Genomic DNA, 26,669 nt, shown 5'->3' with positions numbered 1-26,669 from the left:
GTGAGTGCAGTCAATGGTACCCTGCACCTGTGGAAAACCAGAGATCTGGCAAATCCCAGCGCTCTTGCATCCTGGCTTTCCTGATCCCAGGCGAAATGCACAAAGTTGTGTGCCTTCGCGAAGATAGCATCATGGATGCATTTGTGGGTGGAGGTTTGTGATATCCCACAGAGGTCACCTGTGGAGCCCTGAAAGGAGCTGCTGGCATAGAAATTGAGTGCTGCGGTCACTTTCACGGCCACTGGCAATGGATGTCCTCCATGTACCCATGACACCAAATCCTGCAGTAACTGGCAGATGTGATCGACCAGTTCCCTAGACACGCTCAGTCATCGGCGACACTGGTGCTTGATGGTCTGCAGGAAGGAAAGGCAGCGTGTATAGACCCTGGGTCTAGCTAGGCACCGAACAGCGATGGTTCGCTGTGGCTCTTCAGCATGTGCGGGAGCCTCAGCCACCCCTTCCTCCTGAGGGTGCTGTTCTCCCTCTGCCCAGCAAGGTGTTGCTCTCTTCTCCTTCGTCTCCACTCTCTGTACACCACAAGGCATACGGCTAGGTCACCAGGCTCCATGCTCCTGATGTACTCCTTCTGCAGGATGAAAGAGAGAGACATGTGGGTTAGCATGGGAATATTAAGAACCTCTCTTGGTTAAGTCTGAAGGCCCCTTAATGCATCCCAGAGAGTGCTGGCCACCACCTGGATGGCGAGAGTTTAGTGCGCTGCATGGCTGCCCGAAACCCCACCCACCTCCACCCCACTCCCCCTGACCAATTGGCTGCAGCTTTATTCATTGGACTGCATGCTATGAGCTCAGGCGCTGGCATTCTCCCAACCCGCACTGCAAGGCTGGGCTGTTAGCCTGAACCATGGGGGAGACTGGTCCAAACCTGAATGATGACATTGTGAGGGGCTGTTAATGTCTCCAGCAGTGACTGCTCCATGGCCAGCTTTGACAAGGAGATTGTACAACATGTGCAGTCGTCCAACTGTTCTGCAGTCCACTAAAATGCTCATTAGTTTGCAGTTTGTGCCCAAGGGGTGAAAAGCTTTGGAGCACTTGGTGGCAATTTCATCCCTCTGCATTGCTTGAGTGGACAGACAATCTAGGAGCTCAACTCCAAGCATGTCAATGTGGCTGAACCTGAACCCTCTCAGCTGTGGAGGAATAGTCACTTTATACATGGTTTCCCTAATATGTGGCCGCTTCCCTCAGCAGCCTGCCCCCCGCATGTACTTGTGCATCAGTTGCCCCCACCCCCCCCCAGTCGCCTCAACTGCAATGCAGTCCGTTCACCACCCCACAAGTTGCCTCATCCACAGTGCAGCACCCCCCCCCCCCCCCCCCCACCCCTTCCCCCACCCCGTCCCCTCCCCCCTTGGGCACAATCTGCAAACCTATGAGCATTTTAGTGGACTGCAGAACAGAAGCCAGGAATCTCGTGATGAGTAACTCACTTCCTGGCTCCTCAAAGCCTGTCCACCATCTACAAGGCACAAGTTAGGAGTGTGATGGAATATTCCCCACTTGCCTGGATGAGTGCAGCTCCAACAACACTCAAGCAGCTTGACACCATCCAGGACAAAACAGCCCTTTTGATTGGCACCACATCCACAAACATTCACTCCCTCCACCACTGACGCACAGTAGCAGCAGTGTGTATCATCTACAAGATGCATTGCAGGAATTCACCAAGGCTCCTTAGACAGCACCTTCCAAACCCACAACCACTAACGTCTATAAGGACTAGGGCAGCAGGTAGATGGGAACACCATTACCTGGAAGTTCCCCTCCAAGTCACTCACCATCTTGACATGGAAATATATCGCTGTTCCTTCACTGTCACTAGGTCAAATTCCTGGAACTCCCTTCCTAACAGCACTGTGGGTGTACCTACACCACAGGGTCTGCAGCGGTTCAGCCACCACCACCTTCTCAAGAGCAATTAGGGATGGGCAATAAATGGTGACCCAGCCAGCGAAGCCCTCATCCCGTGAATGAATTTTAAAAAGTTGGACGACTGTGCACATTGTACAATCTCCTTGCTAAAGTTGGCTATGGAGCAGTCACTGGTGGAGATGCTCACAGTCTCTTGCAATCTCATCATTCTGGATTGAACCAGTTCCCCCCATTGTTCATGCCAACAGTGCAGCTCTTGGCCCCTTCAAGCCACCTCACCACAGGGCAGCTCTTGCTCCCCCCCCCCCCAAGTCTCCTCAACCACAGGGCATCCCTTGCCCCCCTAACCCAAGTCGCCTCAACTGCAGTGCAGTCTTTGCCCCCCCCCCCCCCCCCCCTTGCAGGTCACCTCAACCATAGGGCAGCCCCCCCCTCCCCACAAGTTGCCTCAGCCGCAGAGCAGCCTTTGCCCACTCCCCAAGTTGCCTCAACTGCAGGGCAGCCCTTTCCCACTCCGCAAGTCACCTTAACTGCAGGGCAGCCCTTGCCCCAACACTGGAGTGTCAGCCAGCCGGGGAAAAGCGACTTTCCTGTGCCCTCAGCTGAATGTGCGGCACCACAAACTTGAAGTCCAACAGGCAGCCCTCGCGAGTGCTGCGCAACATTACTGTGTACTCACCTCCGAGTTCCCCTCGAACGCCTTATATATGCCATTGTGAAACACCTCGGCGTGTAATCTCACCGATGTGCTCCAGTGATCCAGCGTGGGGGGATGATTCCGGCAAGCTGGGCTTATAATGATATGCACATGTATTACAATGAGATTTCTGACACCAAAGGCAGGAAATGCGGCCCGCCATTGACGGGCAGAGTGGATGATTGCAAACTGGTTTCACGACCTCCCAGACTTGTGATTTTTGTTCTGCACTCTAGTAAAACTGACAACAGTGGCTAGCATCATTTTATTTCCAGTTGCATGCTTTTGCAGCCAAACATTAATGTTTTTTGGACCCTTTCTATACATGATCTATGTATGATGTACAATCTTATGAGCTATTCATTACCAGCTGCACCGACTTACCTCAGAAATTTTTTTTTACATTTGCCCCTGACTAAGCTCCTTAGAGGAGCACTATCATAGATTAACATGAAGCCCACCTGCTGAGAAATTCTCATGGAGAGTACAGTTACATTTGTTGTAATAGCTCAATAATTACAAGGTAAATGCATAACTAAAAGCTCTATTACACTAATCTTCAGAGATGGGTATGTGTAGCACCATGCTGGGTAAATTTGTTATCCCTGCAGCAAACTTCTAAAAGGGGCTGTTTAGATCATGAGTTGTGCTTAAACATGTAACTAGCTTGTTGTAAGGCACAGGAGACAGGAGGGCTGTCCTCTTAAAGAGACCAAAGCAGCCTGGGTTAAATGAATTGAATTAATCAAATCTTAACATAGCACAACATTCTCATGTATACTAACTTCCTCCAAGAAGCAAATCAGATTTCACTTTCTCAATCACACATAAACAAATATTTTCATAACCTGTTTCACCTTCCCAGCATTGCTGTTTCTTCACAAAGTTAATACATATATATGCATATGGCAGCATTGTTCTAAAGAAATTGCTTTTAAGTGAGATTCTCATGCTGCCATTATACTTGATGTACCTCACTATGGAAAATCAGATTTTACACTGTACTGACATAGTCTAGCTAAAATACAACTCTTCCAAATGATATTTTTCTGCATTATAGTTTCACACTACAGGCATTGAACATTGACTTCAGTGTATCTTTAATTGGTGCAAAATTGAACTTTGAGGCACTTCAATGTCCATCACCAAATGTGGCTTGGTAGCACCACTACTTACTAAGCTGGCCGAATCCTGAATGACATAGCTGCTAGACTGTGCCTGTGGCAGGTGGTGAGAGAACCAATATGAGGAAAAATTCCTGCTTAGCCTCATCCTCACCAATCTACCTATTGCAGATACATCTGTCCATTATGGTGTTGGTAGGAGTGACCACTTTGTGAGATAAGCCCTGTCTTCACACTGATGACTTTCTCCATTGCGTTGTGTGACACTCTCATCATGCTAACTGGATAGATTCAGAACACATCCAGCAGTTCAATATTCAGCATCCATGGGGCACTGTTGGCCATCAGCAATATATCCTGCACTCTACCATTACCATCAAACCAGGGAATCAACCCTGGTTCAACAAGCAGTGTAGGAGAGCACGCCTAGAGCAGCAGCAGCCCACCTAAAAATAAGGTGCCAACCTGGTGAAGCTACGACACAAGACATGTATGCATGCTGAACAGTGAAAGCAGCATTCTATAATCAGGACTAAGCAATTCCACAACCAATGAATCAGATCAAAGTTCTGCAGTCTTATCACATCTAGTCAAGAAATGACTGATGACTAATGGAAGGGGAAGGCCCCAGGAATGTTCTCATCCTCAGTAAAGACAGAGCACAGTATGTGAGTGCAAAAGACGAAACTGAAGTGTTTGCAACCATTTACAGCTAGAAGTGCCAAGTGATTGATTCATCTTGGCCTCTTCCTGAGGTCCACACCATCACAAAGCCAGTCTTCAGCCAATTTGATTCACCCCATGTCATATTAGGAAATGGCTAAATGCACTGGATGCAACAAAGTTTATGGGTCCTGACAACATACCAGCTGAAAACCTGTACTCCAGAACTAGCATTCTTGAGCCAAGCTGTATCAGTATAGCTACAACATTGGCATTTACCAGACAATGTGGAAAATTGCCCAGCTATGTCCTGTCCACAAAAAGCAGAAACCTTAGCTGACCTAGTCTTAGCTTTTTGGGGAGAGAATTCCAGACTCCAATTATCCTTTGTTCCTAGTTTTACCCTCAATTGGCTTAGCTCTAATTTTAAGGTTATGCCTCCTTGTTCTTGACTGCCCAAGCAGAAGAAATAGTTTCCCTCTGTCTACCCCATCAGATCTTTTAACCTTTTTAAACACCTCAATTAAAGAACCCCTTAATCTTTTATACTCAAGGGCTTACAAGCCTTGCCTATGTAACGTGTTCTCATAATTTAACCATTTAATCCAGGCATCATTCTGTTGTGCCTGTGTTAAATTCTTTATCCCTGAATTTGAAAACAATTTGTGTGGACCTTGTATCTCCATTACATTTGCCTGCACTGCTCTATAATTAGCAGTGGTATGATACTGGTTCTAACAATTTAGCAGAGACAATGGGCATATCCAGCCTTTGGCCATAAGATTATGAAGTGTACATTGTGTCATTTAGAATAAGCTTTCTGAAAAAATGTATTGATGAAATGAATGGTATTGTGTAAACTTGAGGATTGATTGCTTTAAAATGAAACATGGTCCTACCATGATTTTTTCATTACCCAGTTCACGTGGCAATATTGTTACACTGCAACATGATTAAGAATGGATATTTCTCACATAGAAAGCCATAGCAAAGCACAGAAGAATAACATTTAGGGTAAATTATTTATATCCACCTTGACTTGCCTCAACAGCATTCAATGATTTAACAGAAATCCTGATGAAAGGTCATTTTCTTTAATGCTTTACAGTATTCCTCTAAACTGCCTACCCTTTATAAATTTTACAATTATCTGAGGATGAGAAAAGGAAGAAGAAATATCACAATGACAGGGTTCCTTTTCCACTTTCCCTACACCTCTCAGCTAGACTGCGAGCAATTGTGAAAATGAAAATGTCTGTCTGAAGTTTGTGCTAGTTGTTGGAATATGAAGGTCAGAAGTACTATTGCTGACAAGTACTGAAAATTGGAATGTTTTAGATTAACAAACACTCAGCCTTCAGTGTAGTGGAATTCTTGATAATAATTGGTTCTTTATCTAACCCACAAAAAAATGGACTGTCATAACACTTTACACATGCATATCACATTTTTTTAATAAAAATGTGAAAAGTAAAATCTGTGCTGTTGAACGGCCTGGTAAAAGTCCTAAGGCACAGATAAGTTTAATTGAAAGAAAATAATCTCTCACTGTCATTCCAGAATAGATACTTAAAAATGCACTGCAGCTGTACAAGAGTCTTAACAGAGTTGACGTGCAGTAGATTTTCTGACATTGATCAGCCCGTTCCACCTTCCCCCTCCCCAAAAAGTATGAAAACATCACTCCTATAACAAATAACAATTGAGTGAATGAAACATCCACTGTATAACCTTGTGAGTTACAGGCTTCAAGTCACTGCATTGACAGCCCCATAAATCATCCAAATGTTAAGTGAATTGCTGTAGCCCAAAATTATAGCTTTTACGTTGTTTATGTAGTATCATCTTACTGCTTTAAAGATGAAAAAGAGGGGCCTGAAGTGCTGCATCAGCAATTCTCTGCCCTTTCTGCTACTGCCATCTGGCAAGACAGCTCGAAGATGCAGCAAATGCGGCTGCAGCTATGTATCTGGTAGACAGAGAAATTGTTCCTTAGGGTATTTCTTTGGGATTCCAGTCCCGCCTTTTAACTCTTTCCTTGCCCCTCAAGAAAGATTCTGAAAACATTGCCTCCTTTGGCCACACCTAGTTTTTTCTGGAGTTCTGAAAATCAAAAATAGCTGAAACAGAACGGAGGGCCCAGGGTTTATTTGTAAGCTGGTGTAAAGTCTATTAAAGTGACATTATCATCTCAGTTAGAGGACATGCATGTTATTTAACCCATTTCATAAATGGAAGTGTGCATGATGCATTATTGTTGTTACATCACAAAGTGTGTCTGAAGATTCTAATAAAATATTGACATGGGGTAATTGACTCATGCAATGGGGTAGACAATGGCCTTTGTCTCTTGCACCTTAGTTAAAATGTTTCCAAGGTTGAGGGAATGAAAGCCTGCTAAGCCTGTTGACTGCAATGATCCTATGTAAAATGGGTGTTTGGTAACTTCAAACTAGTAGACGTGAGCCAACAGCACATAACTGTCTTTAATTTGGCATTAATTGACAATTGTACTCAAAAAAGACCGCAGGATGGGGGAATAGGTATAGTGCCACAAAGGCAAAGTGAGGGGTGAGGCATATTAAGACAGAAAAAGAAAGACTTGCATTTATGCAGTGCCTTTCATGACCACCAGACATCCCAAATTGTTTTGCAGACAATAAAGTACTTTCAAAGTCATTGTTGGAACGTGGGAAACGTGGCGGGCAACTTGCGCACAGCAAGCTCTCACACAAACAGCAATTTGGTAATGACCAAGAAATATGTTTTTGTGGTGTTGATTTGAGGGATATATATTGGTCAGGACACTAGGAATAACTTCCCTGCTCTTTTTCAAAATAGTGTGATGGGATCTGTTATATCCACTTGAAACGGAAGATGCAACCTCAGTTTAAATTCTTATCAGATAGATGGCATCTCTGACAGTGCAGCACACCCTCATTGGAGCTTCAGCCTTAACACTTGTGCTGAAGTCCTGGAGTCGGCCTTGTACCTACAGCCTTCTGACCTAGAGGCAATAGTGCTACACACTGAACGACAGCTGACACCTAAGTAGAAAGAGAACTTCACTTTGCATCTTGCTGTACAATACCTGACCTGAAAGGGGAGTGCCTTAAATGGGAAGTATTTCAGTGCCCAGCAATGACATTCCTCACTTTGGTGAAAAGTTCAGAAAATACCAATTAAACAAATGTCTCTAGTGCCTGCCACCACAGTGCTTCACCATGCAATTAGTGGATGTGTGTTGAGCTCAACCACTTAATCTAGTGCACCTTCTCACTGTAATCTCTGTAACATAAACCTATGAGGTGGCTGGCATCTGTGAGAGACTCCTGGGGTCCAGGTTGGGGCTCTTGAATTCTTTGAGCACATTCATAAAATGTGTCTGCTTTGAGCTCCTGTTCTACTACATTAGATGGGGCATTTTGGCCCTGCCCACTTTCTGGCATCTGTGAAATGATTAAAAGGAGTGAACTTGTAACATATATGTTGTTATCATAAAGGACAACAGTAGCATTTATTGCAAGTCGTAACTTAGCCATGCTTATGCTCAGAGGGCATCTTTTTTCAAAATGTTGTGCCCTGGAGATAGAGATCCCTCTTCTCCTTGGCTGTGGATGGAAGCAGCCTCATCAGTCAGGTGCTTCCTGTTTCTGTTCAATCACTTTGCTGGTTAGAGAGAAATTGAGTGACAGGAGCTGGAAGACTCCAGGTATAAGCACCATGCAATATGCTTTTTTGCCAAGGCTGCCAAGAGAGATGCAGGAAAAGTAATTAGGGGCATGCCCCCATAACTTATTGCAAAACAGTCTTCAGCAGCAACCAGGGAACTGCCAATGTATGCAAACTTGTGTAGCTGTGATTACATGACTGCAAAGATGGAGTGAAAAGGAAGGTTTAAGTGTTGCACAAACCTTGATCTCGGGCCATGTTTCCTGCTACTCATACTCTGTTCCTCCTCCAAATCGAGGCTGGAAATTGAAGAGTTCTGTGAAAATGGCCCGAGGTTGCAAGGTTGTTGTTTCCCTATGGCTGTGACATTTGGTTTTAGTGATGCACTGCCTTCTCCTACAGAAGCAGAAACATCAATAACATGACTTTGGTGATGTGGCATTTCCCTACCCCCGTGTGTAAAGATGTGCAGAGGAGGTACTATATTATGAAATCAGAAAGGTGTAACATGTAGGTGATGGATATGGAAGGAGTTGGTAGTGGGTTGTTTTGGGCAGTCTTTTGGTGAATGAGGTGATGCTGCTCAAAGATGATGCTGGAAAGTGCATAGTGCACCTTTTAAATGTAGCTGTATCTCACCCATGGCATGCTGGAAGGATGGTCATTTTCTGTCCTATCAGGCCCGATCAACTGGCACACATGCCAATGGCATGAAAATTGCCCTGGAACCTCCAATCCAAAATTGATTAGGATTTAAATAAGAAAATTCTGAACCTTGCCCCAATTTAGATTTTAAGAAATGTTGTTCCCCTTTCGTAACATGCATTCTGTTTTTGAAAGTATTCCATTATTTTTTCTTGGGATTTCACAAATAGTCAATGTAAATTAGGTAAGAGGTCATGTGGAAGATAGTTTTTATCGCAGTTTTACACTTAATGCTGACAGATTTCATCTGTCCATTTTGGTGCGTGGCCATGTGGACTACTGAAGCTCTGTATCTAATCTGTTAATTTTCTTGGTAGTCTGAGGCTTCCCATGCTCAGTATCCACTTTCATGGTTGTCTCATGTGGTCTGTCTGACAGACTGGAGCAGACTTTTTTCCCTATAGACCATTTGCACAGCAAATTTTTGTTTTTCCAGGAAGTCTGAACCTGAGCTCAAATGTCTATCTTCATGGTGTTCCTAAGATTTGGATCTGAACAAATAGCAGCATCATGCTTTGTTCTTGAATGCTTCCCTTGAGTCAGATACTACACGTGGCAGTAGAGCAGTTTCATTCAGAAAGAAGGCTATTCTACTTGTTTGTTCCTCAAGATTCATTTCAAAATCCATTTTAAAAAACTTTTTTTTTTTCACCTCATCTACTGTGGATACTATTGCTGGAGATGCTAACTACTCTCTTTTACCTCACCAGCGAGGCTATTCTTTTATAGATTGACCCAATATCATGTCTCCCAGGATAAACTTGGTTTAATTTCCCTAGAGTTTAGACAGTAGAGGAGTGATCTTACTAGTCATTAAAGTGAATAAAAGTGTTCAATAGGGTATAGGCAGATAACTATTTCCTCTGGTAAGGAATCCACACATAAGAGGCATAGTAAAATTAATAAAGCCATTTAGGTGTCCACTTTTTTCACACAAAGGGTAATGGAAATTTGGAACTTGCTGTAAAAGGCCATGAATGCTGGGTCAATTGAAATTTTTAAGACTGCGACCAATAAATTTTGTTAGGTATGGTGTCAAGCGATATGGATCAGTAAAGATTGGTGGAACGGACTTGAAGGGCTGAATGGCCTACTCCTGTACCCATGTTCCTATGCAACTGTGGAGTGCACAGCAGCCCAGCTTAATCATTCCCAATGCAATAACCCAGATGCACACTTTCTAGGTCTTTGGATAGCGATCAGGAGTGGCTGCTCTACCTCCAGCATACAGAGGCTAATTATTGTGCAAAATTTGTTGCTTCAGTTGAGATCAAAGAGCATCACAGACTAAAAAGTGAACTGAGACTTTTCTGGTCTGCATGATTCATTAAGCTGAAGGAAATATTCGCTCTCTGTCTTTACATTCCATACCTACTGTGTATGAGTGAAAGCTCTTTTAGATTGTTAAAGTATTTTTTTCAACTCCACATGGTTCCTGAGGTCTATGCACAGTGGATACTGGGTGAGTGGCTGTGGAGATGGCAAGGGGGCTATGAGGGGGCATAGAAGTAGCATTGGTGTATGAGGTGGCCTGGGGGTACGAGGTAGCATGGGGTGGCATGTTGGGTATGAGTGGGCATGGTGGGTGGGTAGGAGGATCAGTGTTGAGGGCTTGAGGGCCTAACAATCTTTTATAAAACTGGGCTGATGTTTCAGAGGACTCTTCTATGGCTGCCTCCAAACAACCTCCAAACCTCCAGAACTTCCTGCTTCATGACAAAAATCCAGCCCTATGTCTTTCGGTGATGTTGCTAAGGGGCAACATTTTTATCAGGAAAAGGACAGGATCAGGAATAGATACTTGAGGGATTTCATTAAAAGTAGCCTCGGTTTGGGAAGATCAGCCGTCCTGGAGATTCTCCGTCCAGGATTAGATAGGTAAGCATGATACCAAATGAGCATTGTCCCACTGAGCTGGACTATGAATAAAAGGTTTCAGTGTGATAAACCATGTTAAATAGCTTAGAAAAGCTGCAAAGGAAGAAGAGAAATAGTACGCCACCATCATGTAGGAAAAGGTTGTCATTTGTGCCGTTTCGTACTGTGATGCGGTGAAAACCACTAATGGACAGATTTAAACATGGGATTGTGGGACAGATATATTCTGATTGATACTGGAATGTACTAAGTATCCAGTGGACCACAAGGATAGAGTCCCATTATGCTAACAGATTTACATGTTTAGTTGTCACACCCACAAACTATGTTCAACAGGTTCATGAATGCGTGACATCCTATTGAATCTAGAAGTTGTGTAAAAGTTTGCATTATAACCTGTGTGAAATTCTCTTTTGCCTAAGTGGGTAACCATAGGGTTGTTACCTTTTTCCAATTCTGTGAGCAAAGTAAAATAATTTCTGTGACCTGAAATTTAACAGGACAACAGTGACTAAGAAATACAAGTGCAAATTGGAATGATTGTCAGGTGTTGAGGGCCAAAATAAAGGGCTCAGGGACTACAAGTGAGCACAGGCCCATTGTCGAGGCTATGGAGGTGTGTGTGCCTACAGGCTATGCTATTTGTGTTATTGTAGCTTTAGAGGAGTATAAGGCTACGGTTTTGCTATTTCAGCTGTTTGCAACCAGTTCTTCCACCAATATCCTTTTCCCTTTTTCTCCACCCCTCTCCTGAAAATCTTTTGGGGCACAGTACCCCAGTGGGAAGTCTCCGGCACCATACCCAGGCGCTCATTGTTCATGTGTATTGCCAGTAAATGTTGGCAGGATGCTCACAATGGGCTGAAGCCATCTCACTTAACATTCACTGGGTAAAGATTGTGGGCAGAACACTGGGAAATTTTACACTCCCTAACCCAGTGGTGCTGAGGCCAGTTATATCATTCCTACCATGAACCTAGCTAAGATCAGCTAACTCAGCACAGACTCTGAATCAAACTTGAGACCTTCCTTATTTTATGACCTAGCTGCTCATGCATAAAGACACTGTGGCTACCCTGATGTATTTTCAACAAATACATCTAATTCTACTAAATGTTTTGCTATTGGATTAGTGTACTTTGTACTTTTTTTTAAAAAACTGCTGGTTTCCCAAAAAAGATAACCCATGAGGCTTTGTAAAATACCACGTAACAATTATAAACAAATGGATACAGCTTTGATATAATTTAATTTCATATCTAATAGTGGTTTAAAATAATTTACATGTCACTTGGTCAAGACACAAGAAATATTGCTGCAGTATAAATAATTTGCAGCAGTACTTTTAAATTCAGTTTAGAATTACAATGTGAAGGCATTATTTCCTTGAGGCTACACAATTCTGTTTTCATCTATGCTGCTGGTTATTCTAATTCTACAACAGGAGAGGAGTAGCAGCATTGTGAAAGCTGGTCAGCTAATACAAGAACCTACAGTTGAAAAGTGGATTGTGGTAAAGGGCTGGATTTTATATTTCTCGGTAAGGTGAGAGAGGCACAATAGAAGCTGATGGTCCACTCGCTCCTGGCCCCGCCATCTCCGCGCATCTAATAAAGCATCAAATGGCCAATTAGTGGCCATCCAGCAGAAAGGAGACTTAGGAAGACAAACCCTTTCTGTTACTCCCTTCCAACCAGTTGTTATCAGGGCCAGTTTCTCATCTCTGATTTTTGGTGCCACAATATAGTCAGCTCTTGTGACTTTGAGTTAATATTAAAAATAACATAGTGTTGAATTTTTGTTGCGGTTACATTTATGGTGGAATAGGAATCACGCCTTGTTGTAAATACACAACGTGAAGGTTCTGAGAATAGGCACTGTAGGCCGGGACGTCACTGTAGGCCGTGGAAGAGGGGTAATGCTGCAATCATGGTTAGAACTGTAAGGGCTCCCTACTTTCATTATCATTCATTGAAGATGCAAAAAAAATTTTTTTAAATGTCATTAAAAATCAAACAGATGCTGCCACATTCCCCAGCAGAATCAGCTAGACTGTTAAAACATGGTTTCAACAGGCCTTTTCTACCACTCTTCTGCTGCCTCGTTATAGCTGGCATAAAAGACTCCCAAACTATTTTTTTTCCAATGCCCGAAAAATGCAGCAGGCAATGAAAAATTGAGGGCGATTGGGTTATTAACAGGCTTAATAGCTTGTTAATTAACGATTTCAAAATTGTGGGTGGTTTGCTGATTTCAGCACCCACATGCCTCCCTTATTATCAGAGACTATCGTGATGGTATTGGGTTGCTGATGTCATCAAGCCAAACTTTTTGTCGGCATAGAATGGGTAGCGTACATGACTTGGGAACGTAAAATCCAGCCCAAAGTTACCTCATGACCATGGAGGCCATAGCCATTGTATAATATCTATGGCCAGAATTTTACGGCCCTGTTGCCGCGGGAATGGGATTGTAAAATGTGGTGAGCCATTCTGAATTCCATTGACTTCAGCGGGACCGTAAAATCCTGCTGTCAGAAAATCCCTATATGTATGAATAAACGAAAGACCCCCAACCTGTGTCAAAAAGTGACCCAAACTACTTAAACTGCATGAACATTTTTCCCCTCAGTTGGGTTTAATGTTTGGAAGTATGTATGCTGATGGTGCAGCCCTCAATTTGCTGGTTCCTGCCTCTGTGAATAGAGCGGGAAAAGTGCAGAAAACATAGACTGATGTGTTAGAACCCAGATGATGCTTTTTGATATAAACTCATTTTCTTGTATTTCTTGAGCCTGCAATCAGTATAATTTGAAAAAAATTATAGTTTTGATACTCTAAGCAGTGGCCCTTGTGTATATGCAGCACCCCCATCATCCAACCCCCTCCCCAACTATGCTAGGTGCTTGACAGGCTGGCACTAAGCCTAACCTGACTTGAAAGCACCTGGATTTGCAGGTTCAGGGCGTTTGCAGGATTTTGGCATGCCCCTAGGCACAGGCTTGACCACTGGCATGGACCTACACGCAGAATCATGAGCAGAAAGTCGACCTCTAGCTGCACTATCCAAAAATAGCAGCCAGTGGTCTTTATGGGGGAAGAAAAAACTTTTTTGGGTTTATTTGGCTTACTGTTTTTCCCTCTCAGGCCCTCTAATTAGGAGGCTCAATGATAAAGCCTTCAGGCACCTACAAACTACAGCCAACTGAACTCCTGACCCAAACTACAGCAGAGCCTCCAGAAGAAGGCAAGATTATTTCTCCAGCAAAATGCAGTGATTAGAGGATGGTCATATAATACTATTTGTGGTTCAAATGTTCCAATTCAGTGTATTTACACCAGAGGGTGAAATCTGGACTTAAGTCTGCAATGTGCATCGGGCTCTATGGAGGTCCTGATGCATGCACGTGCACTGAAATTACCTGGGAAGTTTAAACTTCCGATGGGCTGATTTCTGTTGCATGGACACCATGCAAATGTCTCTTACACTGTTTTCGGTGTCGGAGATTTGGTCCAGATAACCAGGACTTAGCTGGATATTTACCCTGGAAATGTTACACCATTTAATCTCTGGAGTAACTTCGGTGGTTAGCCAGCCTAGCTGAACTGAGCAACGCAACTGCCGCACTCCACCATCACCTCTCCCAGCCTGACCCAACTCTTTTTCGCACCAGCACCCTCGACCGACCCGATCTGATGATCCCTGACCTGATGATCCCCCCGCCCCGATCCTAGCCAGCAAACCCCACCAAACAGACTACCCACTCCCATTCCATCACCTACTCAACCACTGATCCACTCACTCACTTACTAATCCACTCATTCAGTAACCCAATCACGCACACGATCACTCACTCACCCACTCCCCTGCTCACTCACCCACTCCCCTGCTCACTCACTTGCTCTCTCATCACTCAACCATTCACTCGCTCACTCACCTGCTCACTCACTCACCTACTCACTCAAGACTCGCTCATCCATTCACTGAAAGACCTAAGACCTTTAAAAACTGAGAACAGCAGCTTCTGCTGTAAAAAGTGGGTGTGTCCTCTCTTTGCCCCTCTTTTCTTGCACTCGCCAGTCTTCCCCTTGTAAGGTCGCGCTGATCCATTGCTGCTGCAACCAGGACCGGAAGACCCAGCTGAAAAAGCACAAAAATGATAGGGTACAGAAATCTTCTTGGACAGCGGCAATCCGCCCAGCATCACCAATGACCAGAAGACCTGTGCCTATGAATGTAAAGTCAATCGCAGTCTCTTCCAGTAGGGCACTCTCCAGGCTTGATTGACAGACTAATTACGCAATCGCCTCCATTCTGACCAGGACTTGTGGTGGCTCTGTATGTATATAATTTACAATACTGAATAACAAATCATGGAGTCTCACATTCAGATATCACCATATTTGGTCATAGCTAAAAACCAAACTGTGAGAAACAAAACATTAAAAAGTGAATTTCACAAGAGGCTTGAAAATTAATAATCATAACTTACTGAATCCCTCCTGAGTTCCCGTAGCACAATCACTAATTTACTAGTTTACCCTAGTAGCCTAGTACACTCCATGATTTTTTTAAAGTGTAAATTCATATAATAAAGGTTGTGTTGGAAAACTTTCTAAAATATTTGGCAGTATTCAAAATTTGCTATTTATAAGAAATAATGCTTTTTACATGTTCTGAATCAACCCAGTGCTAAATCATATTACTAAATTTTATCATTGGTGTAACATACTGGTGCAATTTTTTTCATTTATACAAGTATAAGTGGACTTCTACACTGTACCATTGCAGCTTAATAAAATTATTCTGGTTATAGAATACTTTTGGACTGTGCTATATTTGAAGTATTTTAAAATACTGATACTTCAAACCGTTCCTCACTTTATAAAGTTTACATCTTCCTGGAGTTCAGAACTTGATCGTATGTCATTTATAGATGCTTTTCCTATCCCATGTTCAGCAAGATTTCTCTTCATTGGCTTCTAACAAAGGTTTAACAGCCCTTCACAAATATTTGGCTGATTTGCCTTCTTGCAATTTAACTCAGTAGCAAGACTTCAAGTAGAGGTACATACAGACTAATTGAGCAGAATTTTTGATTGCTGGAGGAGGCAGGCAAGGGCATAAAATCAGAAATAGGTGGGGACTGCTGGCTCTTTGATGCAGTCCCACTTCCCGTTTATTTTTGAGAAGGCGTTGGGACCTGAATGCCAACAAGCCACCCGAATGCAGTGGGTCAAAATTCAGGAAGGTCGTATAGCAGCAGCAGCCCCTGCTTTGTCGCGGCTTGTTTTGGTACCCAAACTGGCACTGTAGCATCGAAGAAGACCACCACAGGCCTTTCAACCTCATCCACACACAAAACCAGCCTGTCTCCACCTCAGACTCTTTCATAGTCGGTGTACCCTTTAAGAGCAGCCAAGATCAGAGGCCTCGGACTCAATAATCTTACAGTTTGGCTCACTCGGTTGATACTTATTATAGTTTTGATCTGTTAAATTGAATCAGTGTATTGCAATGAAGATGATTATGGTAGCACCCAGGCTTGTGTGAATCTAATGATTGATGGGTTAAAGACAGACAAATTACGAGAAGGTGGAGACACACAAATGAGTGTGTTAGTGTAGTATTTGCGGAATAGCCTTCCAGGCAATGTGGAGACCAGTGGAGCCTCTAGGATTTGTTTGCATGATGGATTCACACCTTCCTCCGTAGGAAGGCCAGGTCATGACCTGGAAGTCTTTCAGGACAAGGAGACTTCAGGAGAAACATGCCTGAAACAGAGCAGCCTGAACATCACTTCCATCCTGATTGATGCCTTGACTTCTCAACCAGACCTCTGTACATACCTGTGGGGTTGGTCACCCTCCTCCTCTGAGGAAGTGTGCCACTCCTCAACTTCTCCATCGTTGAGGTTGACACTTCTCTAGAGTACATGTTGTGAAGAGTTCAACAGGTCACTATCATCCGAGACACCCTTGAGGGAGTGTACTGCAGGGCATCCCTCAACTGATCAAGACACCAGAACTGTGTCTTGAGCAGTCTAATGCCCCCTGGGCTGAGGTGGCAGTGGTTGGAGTGCCTCTGTGCCTCCGTCAAAGGGTTGTGTAAATTTTTCAGCAGCCATCTCTTTAGTGGGTAGTGCTCGTCCCCTTCACTGTTGCTGAGTCAAAATCCTGGAATTCCCTCCCTAACTGCATTTTGGGTGTACCTACACCTCAGGGACTGCAACAATTCAAGAAGGTGGCTCACCACCATGTTCTAAAGGGCAATTAGGGATGGGCAATAAATGCTGGCCCAGCCAGCAACACCCACATCCTGTGAATAAATTTTTAAAAAGCCATCCACGTAGTCTCTCCGGTGACATGAACAGCTATGACACTTGTGAATCCTGTAAAGGCAGCTACCTGGATACCATGCGCAGACCACCAGTATGACACCAGTTGAATGTTGAGACAGTGAAATCCCTTCATGTTCATGAATGCCCCTGACTACTCTGTCGGAGACTTGATGGCCACATGGGTGCAGTCGACAATCCCTTGGCACCTGCAGGACTCCAGCCCTGGAGGCAAATCCCACTGCCCTTTGGACCAGTATGGCTCCAATGGTGGTCAGCTCAGTGTAATCTGCCGCCTTCTCAAATAGGGCATCTGACAACTCCCGCCTGGTGTGATCGGCAGCCAGATGTTAGTGAGGTCAGCTGCCACCCTTGGAATGAGGCAGAGACAAAAAAGGTCAGTGTCACAGTCACTTCGACGGCTACTAGCAGGGTGTGCTGACACAAGTGGTGATGATGGAGTTCACTCTTCACCAGGGCACAAAACTAGGCCGCCACGTGCCTTGATATGTGCATCCTTCAGTGACATATGATTCAGGAAGCTAATTCATTGTGGGTATACCCTTTGTGGAGAGTATCACCTTTGTTTCCTCTAAGCTCCTAGTCCAACACATCTGCCTGCCTCAGCAGTGCTGGCCTGCAATTGTGTGAGCAGCTGCTCCCCATCACTGTTTCTCCCAAATCCGAGAAGTTCAGCACCATCTGACCAGGCATCCCTTGGCTAGAACCCCCTGCCATGACCCTGCAGGGTGACTTCTTCAAGTGCTCCAGTACCAACAGAGTTAGCTGTATGCTACCTTTTCGTGCTCGTTGGCCAATATTTGCCACAGCCTGAGCAACTCTTTGAGCCATTCCCTTTAATTCACTAATGATAATGGACCCACCTCAGTGATCCCCGGGTTGCTGCCCCCTGCCCGGTCATGACCCTTCGTGGTCCCCGTGGCTGAGAACAAAAATCACTTTCAGCCCTTTAAGTGGCTGTTAAGTGCCTCATTTCTATATCCCAGTCAGGGTCGGGGGCAAGGGGGCCTTTTGAGAGCGAGCCCCCTCACTTGCTTCGTCACCTGCCGAAGCCCTTTCATGGGTCTGTTGAACGTCAGAGTGGACGACCAGCTGGGGAATACCTGGCATCAACTCCATACATTGTTGACCAGTCAGTGCTACATAAGTAGCATTCATTGTCTGGTAGTAAATGTGCTGCACGCCGTATGCATGATGCAGCATATGGCTCTCTAAGAGGTTGACCTCTCAATGGATGAACTCATCCTACATGGCGGTGCACATCATGGTGAGACTCCTTCATTTTTTGCCCATGACTCCCTACAGCCTATGGGAGCTTTGACATTTGGGCACACATCTCCCACTGTTGATCTAGGAAAAAATGGCCTGTGTGTGACAACCGAGGCTCTGTATCACTGCCTAGCTGAACATGGCTATGTCTGTCCTCCATACTCTGAGGGGACTTCCCACAGCTGTTTCTGCTTCCCTTACCTCTTCTGTGATATGTTGCTCACCCTTACCTCTTCTGTTATATGTTGCTCACCCTGTGCACCCATTTTGCAACCCCTTGTGATCACACTGAGATGTGTGTGTGTCTCTGCTGGTGAAGAATGCACTTAGATCCTGAGCAGATGACGCTGACACTGTTGCTCTGGCCTATGTTACCTCCCCGTCCACATCTGGCCCTGTGAGAGATATTAGAAGTGGTTGTGCTAAATTGCCTCTGTCATTTGCTTTTGCAGAGCTAAGCAGGTCAGAATAACCATTGCTTTGGCATGAAAGAAACTGGGAGGAGGGAAGATGATGTTCAGATCTTTTCACTCTTAGATGGGTTCCACTCTTGCCAATTCCAACTCCATCATGTGCTGTCACCCTAGCAGGTCAAGGGCTGCCTCCTCCATTGATGTCAGTATGGTTAGCACTCCACTGCCTGACTGAGCCACTTCTCTGACGTTATGTACTCTCTTCCTCTGCAAGGTCAAGAGGATAAGAGTTAGTACCAATGTGCACTCCCTCACTACATTCAGCTGCGCCAATGCATGTGATGACACGGGCCAGTGTTGCCTCCTGCACTTCTGATAAAAGGGTGAGCTTTGCCTACAGCTCAGTGATGCTCTAGGCCCATGTATGTTGACTGTTCATGAGGACTATGCACCTTCAGACTGCTCAACATGCATGAGCTTCTAACAGCAGACCTGGAGACCTGACATCTGGTTGAAATGCTGCACTGCCTTGCCAGTCCTCAAAAGGTCTCTAAAGTGTTTGTGGTGCTAAACTGACATCCTTCTCACCACACTACAGTCACTCACTTCCTCTGCCACCTCCAGCCAAGAGTGTTTGGTCTGGCTGGTTAGCCATATTCTGCCGCTCACCGGGAATGTTGTGCTGACACTGCCCCAGGAGAACCTCAAGAGAGGCATTACTAAATCAGGGGGCCACCCTGGCATAGGTGTCTTTCTCTTGGGCACATTGATCCTCTCCTGCCATCTTCACCATTAACTGGCAACCTCAATAATGGCCACCAGCTCCTCTTTAAATCTCACCTGCCTCTCTCCTGTCCACGTCTTCTCTGCCTCTGCATCTTCTATTTGGATATGCTAATATGCTTCCTGGCCAATAACTGGCCTCTGGTTTAAAATTGCATCAAGCGCTGATGCTACGTGGGGTTGGGACCCAAAAATCCACCTGACGTCGGGGTGCCAACCCAGGATCCAAATTTCTGCCTCGTGTTTCCTTTTACTGATTTTGCTCCCTTGTTCTCTGCATCTATTTTTCCTTAACCTTAATACCCAGAAGAAAATAGGCTGTAGTGTTCTCTTTACTCAAGCTGTAAATGTATTTCAATTTCCATTTCCTATGTGGAAGAGTGCTCTTAAAAGCTATTTTTGATATTCTGGATTGTTGATATAAGCTGCGACCATGCTTGCAACACAAAGATAGTTGTACCCCACATTACAACTCATAGCATTATAATGCTACAGTTCTTGGGTATGACTAGTTGAGCTGAACTGCCCCCAGTTTATTAAGGCGGATATCCTTTAGCCAATCAAGTGTCACTGTTGAAATGAGATTTGATTGCATTGATAGTTCTTCTATCTGTCAGGTGGAATAATGTTCAATATCAGTAATTGAAGGTCATGTCACTTCTGAAGCACTTACAGCTTCTACATATTCTCCAAGCTCCTCAATTAGATTTAACTGTTTATTTGTGGAACGTTTTTCACCTTCACTTGTACACCATTGAGATGAAAAGACTCAATGATAACTGATCTGGTATATGATGTGACCAAAGACATAAGGAATTATTTCAAAAGGCTAGAATAATTCTTTTCATTTCAGAACAAGGATTTTTTTTTTGAGATAAAGCAAAATGGAAGTAAATCTGAACAAAGTATTTATGTTTCTACAAAATATCTGTGCAAAATTGAAGGTATTAAGCAATGTTGGCAATTGTATTTTTGTTTCAAATGTCCTGTATATTACGAAATAACACCTGTACGTTTTAAGAAGTTACACTACACAATAGAAAATTCTGGAAGGGAACCAATTGTTTCTACCTTTATTCTATAAGTAAAAAGTGATGCAGAGTAAAGTAACAGACATTATAATAATTTCCCGTATCCTATGCCAGGTGTTGAGTTTCAGTGTTTGAGGTAGCATTTATCCATGTTGCTTGTACCTTGATAACAATGCTCTATCACTAAGTAACTTTATGAAACGATTTTGAAATCTAGTTTACAGTATCTTTTTTCTTTTCTTACAGCGAGTCCCCATGCAACAGCCTCAACTCTACATTTTCCAACGTCTCCCATCATTCAGCAGCCAGGTCCTTACTTCTCGCACACGGCCATCCGCTATCATCCACATCCTAGTCAGGAAACCCTGAAGGAGTTTGTTCAACTGGTCTGCCCTGACACCAGCCAGCAGTCAGGACAGGTGGGGTTCCTAAATGTAAGGCCACTTTTTATTTCTTATGTAGTTAGACAGATACATAGATATAACCTTCTAGCTTTATCACAAGATATCATTGGAAGTTTGTAAATCAGTTTTATGTGTTCACTTTAACCTTGGTTGGTGAGGTTGCAAATTTCAAATTATTAAATGGTGTAAGAAATGAAACATCAAAAAATGAAAGTTTACCCTTCTCAGTTTCAGGTTTTAGGCTTTTTGAAGTCCTGGGATTTAGTCTTTTTTTATTGTGTGTCTGTGAAAGTATGTAATATTTGCAAGAGATAAAAACATGGCAAATTAATTGTGTCAGTAAAGATCCTGTACATAAAAACAGAGGTTGCAAATTGTCTTGTAACTTCTAAAATTCCTAACCAGTATTTCAGTCACCGAATGAGGCAAATCAAATAAGGAGTTTTTTTGTTAGGACTATGCAAATGATGCACTTCTCCCACTGTTTCTCACTGTGCAGACGTTTGCAGGCACGCAACCTCCTGTAACCAAATAAGCAGCCTTCCCACATTGCTGGGTACTAGGAGGCATGTAATAGTAGATAGAGAATGACTCTTCGTTTCTCTCCCCGGCACTCCCTCTCTGCGCCCCCGCCCCGGGCCCACCCAGAGCCAGGTGCATCCTCATAGCAATGTTACTGAGAACAAGGACTTCATTTTTTGAGACTAGGGAGTCTGCTCACAAAGCTGGACCTGAGACAGAAGACTACCAAGAAAGAAATGGAACATTTTTAATCACAGAAGCTAAAATAGCCAGCTGCATGGCTAGCATGTCACTGAGCACTACTATTGTGCATCTTCAAAGCTTCAAAATGTTACATGTGTCACAGAGGGGTGAAGCACTTCCAATTTCTTAGTACACACCTAGGTGCTTGGCCTTCCACAAAAGCATTCTGCTTGTCAGTTACTTTTTAAGCACATCTCTATCCATTTATTGGACACACAGGCAAGCCAGATGTGGTTAATGCAATTGTTTTATTACACCAAGTAAATAACTTTATTGAGGCCAGGCCTAAACAGCCAGCTCGAATATCAGATGAACAAATTTTCGGTAAACTAAAAGGATATCATTTATCTAAATTCAGACACATTTTGGACTTTCGAAGATGACAACAGCAGTGTAGAGCATTGTGGGAGTGGAATGAAATCAGTTGGGCTACAGGGATTAAAGAACGGGACAGCCAGTCAGTGGAGCAAGTAGCTTTAGATGTGAAATTCAGTCATATGGGACTATTATGAAAGAGGAAATGAAGTGAGGTAGGGGTAGCCCCTGAGGGGGAACTACAACCAGGGAGATTTGGTAAGGGGGATTGGCAGCCAGGTGGTGAGTTAGAACAGGAAATGCAGCCAGCATAAATGAATGTTCATTTGAGCTAGTGGCGGTGGTGGTGTGAGTAGTTGAATGTATTCAATTACCTATTGCTCATTACATTATTATAATTGCTACCTAGCATCATTTACTATGATTTGCTAATGGAACTTGTTTTTTTAGATTTTGTGGCGGATATTTGGGGATGGTGCACTGGGAATCATACTCAGGGTGGGTTTAGAATGGGAAGAACAGTTAAAGAACAGTTAACTGTTACATGATCTGCTGTAATATTGTATGCATGGAGCCAAGGCCAAATGCAGTTCTCACATCAAGCAGTATTAGTAGGAATGATGGCAAGCTCTCAGTAGTGAGGGCAGTTACAAAACTTTCAAGGCAGGAGAAGGTGGAAAACTCACTCAGTGGGGGGAGGGTGGGGATGGCAGCTGGTAAACACTCTTAAGTGACAGGAGGGTGCAGCAAAACTCTCACAGATTTAAGGGGGGGAGAATAAAGCATGCTTTTCATCATGCTTTATTTTCACCTTCCTTATGGGTCTATAAACATTTGCATCAGTCCTCATGACATGACAATGCTTGATTTTAGCAGTTTTGGATATGTGGTAGGTCTCTTGTGTATGAAATCTTACCTGAATGTATTTATCATATTGAAAATGCTAATGGATCCAAATTTACTTAGAAATCACCTCAATATCGATTATAGATGGAAGGACAGTAACCTGATGTCAAAGTTGGGAAATACATGCAGAGGCAATCCATAATTTAAAAATTGAACCTCCTATTCTGTCATGTAAGGTTGTGATACTTTTTACATTGAAATTATCTATACAGGCATAACATGTTGCGTGGAATTCTGTGACCCATTATGGATTTGAATACATCATTGATATCTGTGGAAGAAAGTGGCTAAAATTTCTGAAAAAATTATTTTGCGTATTTCCATCATGCAGTTTTGAGATTTTACTTTTTACAGATTGCAGGAAATAGATAGCTCAAACAGTACAGAGAATAGTAATAGAGAAAATAATGGGACATCGAATAGAGAAACCTCCAGGAACCAATGGTTTCCACTGCAGGGAGTGAAAAGAAATAAATGCGGAAATTGCACACACATTAGTCATAATTTCCCAAAGCTGTCCAGGTTCAGAAATTATGCTGTTAGATTGGAAAATTGCACGTCACACATATTTTAAGGGAGGGAGAGAGGCATCGGGTAACTACAGGCGACAGTCACTTTAACATCAATTGTGAGGCAATTACTGGAGTCTATCATCAGAGGCAGTGTGACTGAACACTTAGACAAGTATCAGCTGATCAGAGAGTTAGCACACCTGACTAATTAAACTGACCTATTGAATTTTTGAGGAAGTCACAAACCTGCTCATTATGGGAGTGTCATATGAATGTTGCTTATATATACTTCCCAAAAGCCTGTGATAACATTCTGTACAAGAGTTTATTACCAAAAAATGAGAGCACACAAAATTGATGGTAACCTTGTGATATGGTTCAGGAAGCGAGGAGGCAGAGAGAAACTCTGAAGGAATAGAGGGACACTAGTGTTAGTTTGGAAGGTATAAAATTTAACATATGCATATTATTGGATCTTCAATAGGGTTGGTGACAGGAATCAAGTATACAAATTGGAAGTAAAATGGAGGAGCAGAGAGGACAGGGAAGTATTTCTATCATGAGCAGAAAGGCGGATTTAAACAAAGTAAAATATACCTATACTGACTTGGTAGTACAGTACTTGAATATTGCTGATAAAAGAGACATGCTGTCAAAGTTTTTCATCTTAAACTCATCAGGACAGGTGCAGGAATACCAAATTTCAGAGGGAGCAACAATTTATACTGCATTAGAAAAGGGTGCTCATTGGTTAGCAGGTCAACTCTGATTGATCAAGGTATTGCCACGGAGAATGTACCAGGAAACTATAAATTTTAAAAATGTACAATGCCTGGACATATGCCTTTTGCATGCAGAGGACAGGTCCCTGCATATGAATATATTTAATTTCTAGCAACCGTAAGTGAGCCACATTGTGAGTCCGACTGATGATCTTAAATTTGTTGTTAGTGTTATTCTTAGCACACTCGGGATTATTCAGCAAATGTTGTCCGGTTACGGAATCACAACTATTTAATGTTAGACATTACTTTCTGAGTTTTGTAAGTACGTGCCGGTTGAGTATGATCAGTACTCTGCCTGTTATGAACAGCTGAAAGGAAGTGCTGTTTGATACGATCGGCCAGTCATTGGGATGGCAGCCTGTGTACCGGGCATCGCACAGACACGGAAATTGAAATACCATACAGGGTATGATGAAATGCTTCCAAAGCATGTTTCCTTTTTCAGCAATACTAAAATATATCTCTTGTTTATGCTGTCATAAGAGAGTGAGAGTAATATATTTAAGCTTGCTGACGATACAAAGCTAGATGGGAATGTAAGCTGTAAGGAAGACACAAAGATATATAGGCAGGTTAATTGAATGCAGAACAAGGTGACAGATGGAGAATAATATGGGGAAGTGTGAGGTTATTTGCTTTGATAGTAAGAACAGAAAAGCAGAGTTTTTTTAAAAAGGCATGAAACTTGTGTTGATGCCCAGAGAGACTTGGGTGTACTCTTACAAGGAACACAGAAAGTTATCAGCAGGTAAAGCAAGCAGTTTGGAAGGCAAATGGCATGTTGGCCTTTATTGCAAGAATAAGGAAGACTTGCAACAGTTGTACAGGGCTTTGCTGAAACTACACCTGGGGTAGTGTGTGCAGTTTTGGCCATATTTAAGGAGGGATATACTTGCATTGGAGAAGCTACAGTGAAGATTCACTAGATTTGTTCCAGGGGTTGGAGAATTATCCTATGGTGAGAAGCTGAGTAAATTGGGCCTATACTTTCGGAGTTTAGAAGAATGAGACGTGATCTCAGTGAAATGTACAAAATTTTGAATAGACTTGACAGGGTAGACACTGAGAGATTGTTTCCCTGGGTTGGGGAATCAAGAACAGGAGGGCAGTCTTAGTCCTAAATGATCGACTCTTTATCCTGGGATTAGGAGAAAGTTCATTCAAAGAGTTGTGTATCTTTAGAGTTGTCTACCCAGAAGGTTGTGCATGCTCCATTGTTGAGTACATTTGACACTGAGATCGATAGATTTTTGGTCTCTCAGGGAATCAAGGGATGTGGGAAGCAGGTGGGAAAGTTAAGTTCAGGCAGAAGTTCAACCTTGATTGAATGGCAGAGCAAGCTCAAGGGGCCATATGGTCTACTACTCCTCCTATTTGTTATCTTTTAATTTGCTTCCTATGGTGATCAAACCTTTTCGCCAAGTCACAATAAGTCCCATTATCATGTTGTAAAAGAGGCTTTTTTTTAATCAAACCTTTCCTCTTCAGCCAGCCTGGTGCAAGGGCCCATAGATAGGAAAACCTCTGCTATAAGATTACAGTTCAGTATAAATTGGATAAAAATAGAACAATTGGCTGGTGCCAACTGGTCTTGCACTGTAACTGAATAACTCTGCGGATCTATTTAATATTGAAATGGGAAAGTCCTAGCAGAATTGTTACAGACTTGATGACGTCTGTCCTTTCCAAATCTGCATTAGGATAATTAGTACATTATTCCTTTTACATAATTTATCTTTCTACAAAGCACAGTAATGACGAAAATCATATATTTAAGCATCCAAGTAAATTGGTTTAAATGGAAATGTTGACTTCCCCAGTATTTCACTGTCACTCAGTGCATGGCTTTGCTGCTGACTCTGCTATTAGGCAAAATTTCAGAAGAGGATATTCCATCTCTAAGAAGCGTAAAGGTCAATGAATAAGAGACTGTTTCTACTTTGTTGACAAAGAGAATAATTCTTCATAGTCTGCTTGCATTCCGTACTGCTGAAGCAATTTGTTCAGTTTTAAATATACATAGGTAGATGGATGTAATAACACATATATATGTTTGTGTATAGTATCACTTTTAAATCAACTTTCTATTACATACCATCATAACACCTAACAGAACACCTAATTTAAGAAACAAGATGCTGACAGATCACTTGAGGTTCGATTCATAGCAGATATATTAAACACATTATACTTGATACATTATTCTACACAAACATGCTTTCAAATATCCCAGACGACACGGGAGTGAATAACGTCTGCGGTGAGTTAGAAGATACATACTTGTCTAGACATCAAATCAATACACTAACATTTATGCTTGAGTATTCATTTGCTCAGCTCATCTGAAAACTCTTGAATTATTAAATACTACAAGTTCAGATTTGATACTGTAAAAAGCAAGCAGGTTAGCCTGAGTTTTCCATGAGCAGATGCAAAGAAAGCCTGCATCACTGCAGAGATATTCATTATAGAAGTAGATTTGCTGATGGAT

General features: G+C 43.0%; 1 protein-coding gene across 16 annotated transcripts in view; it reads left to right on the top strand.

Moving 5' to 3' along the window:
• nfia (nuclear factor I/A) overlaps positions 1-26,669 on the top strand; it is an 801,190-nt gene that overhangs the window by 695,412 nt on the left and 79,109 nt on the right. For all 16 annotated transcript variants that reach the window (XM_078561185.1, XM_078561178.1, XM_078561189.1 and 13 more), the window contains one exon: positions 20,738-20,925. In XM_078561185.1, the coding sequence (XP_078417311.1) occupies positions 20,738-20,925 (188 nt within the window). The remainder of the gene's footprint in view (positions 1-20,737; positions 20,926-26,669) is intronic.

This window comes from Cetorhinus maximus, chromosome 17 (assembly GCF_964194155.1).
Source record: "Cetorhinus maximus chromosome 17, sCetMax3.hap1.1, whole genome shotgun sequence".
Classification (NCBI taxonomy): Eukaryota; Metazoa; Chordata; class Chondrichthyes; order Lamniformes; family Cetorhinidae; genus Cetorhinus; species Cetorhinus maximus.
The sequence above is the reverse complement of the archived record's forward strand: the minus strand, read 5'-3'. Positions and strand labels throughout refer to the sequence as shown.